This window comes from Lygodium microphyllum, chromosome 11 (assembly GCF_053477565.2).
Source record: "Lygodium microphyllum isolate KBCC chromosome 11, Lygodium_microphyllum_v1.1.10, whole genome shotgun sequence".
NCBI classification, from domain to species: domain Eukaryota; kingdom Viridiplantae; phylum Streptophyta; class Polypodiopsida; order Schizaeales; family Lygodiaceae; genus Lygodium; species Lygodium microphyllum.
The window spans coordinates 110094451-110100826 of record NC_141145.1 but is presented as its reverse complement, the minus strand read 5'-3'; the positions used below and the strand labels follow the sequence as shown (position 1 = coordinate 110100826).

The 6376-nt window shown below is 40.2% G+C and overlaps 1 protein-coding gene across 1 annotated transcript; it reads left to right on the top strand.

The window, feature by feature from the left end:
- The first annotated feature begins 957 nt into the window (after positions 1 to 957).
- Positions 958 to 4943, top strand: FDH (formate dehydrogenase). Its single transcript, XM_087688002.1, has 8 exons — positions 958 to 1188; positions 2047 to 2218; positions 2324 to 2509; positions 3394 to 3596; positions 3716 to 3867; positions 3955 to 4079; positions 4259 to 4371; positions 4497 to 4943. The coding sequence occupies exons 1-8, from the start codon at positions 1120 to 1122 to the stop codon at positions 4608 to 4610; spliced, it is 1134 nt and encodes a 377-aa protein (XP_087544128.1). The 5' UTR covers positions 958 to 1119; the 3' UTR covers positions 4611 to 4943.
- The last annotated feature ends 1433 nt before the right edge of the window (positions 4944 to 6376 follow it).

The window sequence follows — 6376 nt, the reverse complement described above, 5'->3', positions numbered from 1 at the left end:
TGATGGTACCAAAACATGAAACCTTTGTGTGAACCTTTGTGCCACATGAAGTATTTCTTTTGCAAGCAAAATGCTCTTACTAGGTATTACTAATGAAACAGACCCTCCTTCTTAGGCCCATTATGGGGCAGGCAACACCCACCCCATGGAACCCGCCTCATGAGGGATCACCCCTAATTAGCGGTCCCACAGCTTTGTGGAAGCGTAACACAACACGACATGGAACGCGGAAGCATAACACATCATGAGCTAGCGGAAGCGTAACATGTCATGGGACAAGGTAACACGACACGGAATGAAAGTAACACGGCATGAAAAACCACGGGCCCAAGTGAAGGCCCGAATATGTATTCCAAGGTGCAACTAAGGCACGAGTATATTTACAAGGAAAGCCGAAAGGCTTGCAGGGCTAGATTTCAAGTGTAGTGGGTGGAGCTATCAACGCGCATCACACGACACCATCACGTGGGTGAGGGAGCTCAAAGAAGCCAACTTTCCTTGTAAATATACTCGTGCCTTAGTTGCACCTTGGAATACATATTCGGGCCTTCACTTGGGCCCGTGGTTTTTCATGCCGTGTTATTTTTATTCCGTGTCATGTTACCTTGTCCCGTGACGTGTTACGCTTCCGCTAGCTCATGACGTGTTACGCTTTCGCGTTCCGTGTCGTGTCGTGTTACACTTCTGCAAAACTGTGGGATCGCTGATTAGAGGGTGATCGCTCATGAGACAGGTTCCGTGGGGGAGGTCGGTGTTGCCTACCCCATAAGGGGCGTAAGAAGGAGGGTCCATTACAACTAACATGGATGCAAAGCATAAGCCATTGTGCCGGTGCTTTCTTTAATTTTAATGGAGCTCTTTCAAATGTCTTATCCATTCACAAAAAAAAAAAAGAGAGACACATTCACCCAAAAGAATAAAAAGGAGAGAGAGAGACATACGTACTCACGCTTTAGTTCCCAAAAGAGAGAGAGAGAGAGAGAGAGAGACTGATCACTGAGAGAAACGTGTTTGGGGACGGCTCTTTCTTCTCCTTACACGAACGCCACCGAAGTTCCTTAGTTCAATAGATGCTTCCTGATTCCTGAATTTCCATCTGAGAGCCTTGCTCAATCAAACATGGCGATGGCGGTCGCATTGCGTAAAGCCCTGCTCTTCAATTCACCATCCCTGCAGCACCACCTGCATGTAAGTGATTCAGATCCAAAAAGCTGCTGCAAACTTTCCCTCTTAAGGCCCTTCTTAACATTTCTCTCTGCCCCAATCTGTTAACCCAATTGAAGCTTTCATCCATCAATTAGCTAGGCTTATAATTTCCACTTTCTGCATACAAGCTTTCCAATTTCTCGACCCAACGTTGGTGCTTCATCATTCAACCTTTGATTGATCAAACAGCTAAGTTAACCATAGTTTGCACTGACATCATGATTGCAAGCTGTTTTTGTTGTTATTGATGATGCTTTCTCCATTATATTATATTCCAAGGCTGATTAAGTCTGCCTAACCTTGATGCCATCTTTTCCTCGTATCAGATCAAGGCCAAAAGAGAGTTGTGGAACTTTATTAATCTCTAAACTCATTCAATCAATTGACTGGAAATCAGTCCCCGAGTTCAATCTAAGTGATTCTGCAGGTTTTTCTTAATAATTCTTTGCTGGTTGGGATCCAAAATGAGACTCTGCAGGAGGATTTTTATAGGCATTCGCCCGACAAGCCTTGAGCTGTGAGGTATCATAAAAATTTGATGTGAGGGCATATGAATGACCTTCGATATGCACTCACATCATGTGCTTCAACGAGGGTGGGGGTTGGCAGTCCCCCTGTGCACAACCACAAAGAGCTAGGTATGCAGTGCCTCCCGAGCAGAAGCTCATAATGTTCGACACTATAGGGAAAATCAAGGGAAAACGGTCCCTTTTCCCATATGGGAAAATCTCAAAAACTTCTTCTGTGGGCTTACCACTTCTATTGAGTATCTGTACTCATGTTTTGCCATTTCACCTGATGCCATTAGAGAGCTGATCATCTTCATACTGTTTTTGACAGACAACTGCAGGACCTAAGAAGATTGTTGCAGTGCTATATGAGGGGAAGGAGTATGCTACTCGCAACCCAAAATTCCTGGGCTGTGTTGAGAATGGACTAGGCATCAGAGAGTGGCTGAAGGCTCAGGGCCACCAGTATGTAGTCACAGCAGATAAAGAAGGACCCAATTGTGGTGCGTTGTTTTCTGTGCTGCTCCTTAGACACTAGAGAAGCACATGTCACATAGCATCTCTGATTCTTATTGCTGATGGACATCTTTTTGTGACTTAAAAACCAGAACTTGAAAAGAATATTCATGATATGAATGTGCTGATAAGTACACCTTTCCATCCGGCGTACATGACAGCAGAGCGAATAAAAAAAGCGAAAAACCTAGAGCTTCTTCTTACTGCAGGGGTGGGGTCTGATCATATTGATCTGAATGCAGCAGCTGCGGCCGGAATTACTGTGGCTGAGATCACAGGTACAGAACGTTTCAGGTTCCAAGTTATGTACATAAACAGACTTTACTGTTGGTTGACTCTCTCCTATGTTTAATCTGTCATAAATTTTGAGACATGTTTATTTTGATGGAGGATCTGACATCATCTTTTCAACATTTGAAACAGTAGCACTTGGTTTTCCCATTTAAATATTTAATCAAATGGGATGAGAATTTCCAAACGTTCATTATTAGCTGGGGTCTGAATAGGCAACACTGTGCATGAATCTCACTAATACTTTCTTTCACTAGATGTGAGAGCTTGAGGAATGGGATGAGTGCACAGGTGCTTGGTATGAACATCCCCAGTTATTCAGTCAGAAACAGGCTAAAGCTGGTCCTCTGTGCATGAGATGAAAGTTTTTTTTTCAAGGTTTGTCATTATCTTCAGTGAGAACAGTACCCACAGCTTGTGGATGGGAAGCATTCAACACTTAATTTCGAGAAGCGAATGACCTCATCTGCCATGCTGTTTTGTGTTTGATCAATCTGGCACACTATATCTGTGTACTTGATTTATGCAGTGGTTACTCTCTTTTAAAAGGAGATGTCTGTTGATGCTTGTATGTAGCAAATGCTTGACATAAGGGGATTAAGAAGATATGCAGTCATGCACCAGATGAAATAGTGATGGGGTGCAATGATGTACCATACAAATTGGTATGTGCTATGAATGTGATCAAGATGCCATTTTCTGTGGGCCTTTAAAACTCATGCAGCTTTGTTCCTTTTAGTGAAGCTGACAATGTTTCAAAAATCCTCATGGTTGAGTTATCAGACTCTGCATTTTTAGCTTTACTTTGTGTTAATTTTTCATATTTTTGTGATGTTTCTCCTTGGTTAACATTGCACCATGGTTGTTTCAGGTTCTAATATTGTCTCTGTAGCAGAAGATGAGCTGATGCGTATACTGATACTGCTCCGCAATTTTTTGTCTGGTTATAAACAAATTTGTGAGGGAGATTGGAATGTGGCAGCGCATGCACACAGGTCTTATGACTTGGAAGGAAAAACTGTGGGTACTGTTGGTTGCGGACGTATTGGAAGAGAATTGTTGAAACGTTTGAAGGTATCGTCAACAAACCCGGTGTCAAGAGTTGAACTGCTGACATATTTGGAAGAGATACCAATTAATGTTTTCAAGTGCTATGTGTTACCTGACTTGGGACTTCCCTCATTGTGAAACAGCCTTTCAAGTGCAATCTTTTGTATCATGATAAGTTTTCTGTGGGAGAGAAGTTTGAGGCTGAGACAGGAGCAACATGGGAGAAGGACTTGGATGCCATGCTGCCCAAATGTGATGTGGTTGTGATCAATGTACCTTTAAGTGAAAAGACAAAGTAATGGCTTAACATCTACTTGTTGATGAGATGTTCTCTGATACTTTGCATCGGGTCTGACTTCTCAATAGATGAATTATTGATCAGGTCTATGATGAACAAGGAAAGAATAGCAAAGATGAAGAAAGGGGCAGTCATAGTAAACAATGCTCGGGGAGCTATCATGGACAGGGATGCTGTGGTGGAGGCTGTGAATAGTGGACATTTGGCAGGCAAGTAGTTTTTACTAGAATGTTTTGCCTTCAGTGTCTGAACCAATGTCATAAGTGTGAGAATCAGATACACTTGATGGTCATCAGCTATTTGTGACATCCACCATGAATGCCAAATCTCAATCATTCACAGGTTGCTTGTGAAATGTCGTCTTAGTTATACAAATCCTTATTTGCAGGCTATGGTGGAGATGTATGGTTTCCGCAACCGGCACCAAAGGATCATCCGTGGCGCTTCATGCCTTACCATGCAATGACTCCTCATGTCTCTGGTACAACTCTTGATGCACAGGTATAACCTTCAGATATTGCTCAGCAGGTCCTATCACTGTGCATAATGTTGGGTTCTAAGAAATCTTCTACTATTTCATCTATTCAATCTTAATGATTCACTTGTGCTTATGCAAAATTTCGCAGATGAGATATGCTACAGGAGTCAAGGACACCTTGGAGCGGTATTTCAAAGGGGAAAGTTTCCCAGAAGAATATTATATAGTTAGAGAAGGAAAAATAGCAAGTCAATATCTATGAGAAGATCAAAATAATGATGTCCTCAAGGACAACACACAATGTTAGCTTCAAAAGCTTTGTGGCAATAAAACCACTTGACATGTTGAGCTCCCTTGGAGGCATCATTTGCACAAAGTCAGAAGTCTTAAGGGTAACTAGATTTCCAAATGAATGACCTAGATTTTCCTAATAAAAATTTGGGGGGTGTTGTTCATATCAAGCACTTGCACACTTATCGCATTTCTCAAGCTCTCACATATTGTGAAAGAAGGGACTATTGAGATTGATGCTCAGTGTCGCATGCTTAAACATTAAAATGGCTAGCTAATAATGATTGTTTTGAAGTGTTCATCTCATTCGATTAGTATCTAAATGGAGAAGTCGTAATATTTTAACAATATGTTTAGGGCTAGACTGCAATGTTTGAAAATCCCTTGAGACAATAGCTTTCAAATGATGCTCGACGAGACACACTTGTTAGTCATTTAAAAAGAAATGACTATGTTTCAAAAAACATCGCTCTTTTTTAGGTTTAGTAGTATTGTATGTATTGACTACTTGTAACATTGGAGAGAAGTATAAATACAAAAATGGATGGCATGGGAATTGCGGATTGTAATCATTTAAGAATGATGTAGTAGTCAACAAGGTGATTGTTGCTTGTGAATTAGAAGCCTAAGTGAGAACTTATAATCAACTTTTTTGTAAGGGTATGATGAACTAGACAATAGGGTGATCTAATTGTGAATTAGAAGCCCAAATGAGAACTTAGAATCAACTTTTTTGGGATAGTAATCAAACGCTCAACTTTTTAACAAGATATTAACTGAGCTATATAACATACAAATCAATACCTTATAACATAATAGAAATGTTTACAAAGCCAAAGAAAATCATGTCAATATGGAGATTGAGTTGTGCTCTCTCATGCTTATTGTCCAAGTTGTGTACTTGCATCCTTACAACCCTAAGTCTAACAATTAGTATCATTTCAACCTCTTGGGCAAAGTCCTCAATACCCTTGCTTGATTTCCTCATATTGGGACAAGATTTGATGCAAGTGTTCGTAGGTCAACAAATACTAATAGCCCGTAAGGGTTGGGCATTGTCACATTTTTTCTTTGGGTTTATTTTGGCCTCTATTTGCACTAGTATTTCGTCTCTTAGTGTAGAATTTTCAACATCAATCATTTATGTAGGTAAGAGCCCTTATAGTCTTCTTTATATTGTGTTACATAGCACATGTTGGTTTTGTGCATATTTTTCTCTCTAGGTACTTTTAGATCAAGTACAATCAATGGTCATGGCTGAAATAATCAATTGAAATAATTATGTATTCCATATGTTGGTGGACGTTGAGGACAAGTTGGATGGAACCAACTATTTGTTGTGGGCTTATATGATATGCCATGTATTGGTTGTAAAGGGGATTTTGAACATTATGCATGGAATTGAAAGATGTTTTTGTAGTGTTTCAAAAGCTACAGGTACAACAAAAGCAACAAAAACATGTGATATTGAAAATGCAACAGGTTTAGGTTTTGCTCCAGTTGATGCTAGAGTTCCACCACTATCTACTCATGAGCAAATTCATTGGAATAGTCGAGTTGCAAAGGCTCATCCTTTTGATTGCATTATATGTTGAATGTACTATGATTCCATATACTCAATCATATAAAACAATTAAGGATGCTTGGGATACTCTTGCATATTTATATCAAGAAAGAAATGAGGTTCGTATTGCTTACCTATGTAAACAGTTAGAAAGTGAACATATGGATAAATAT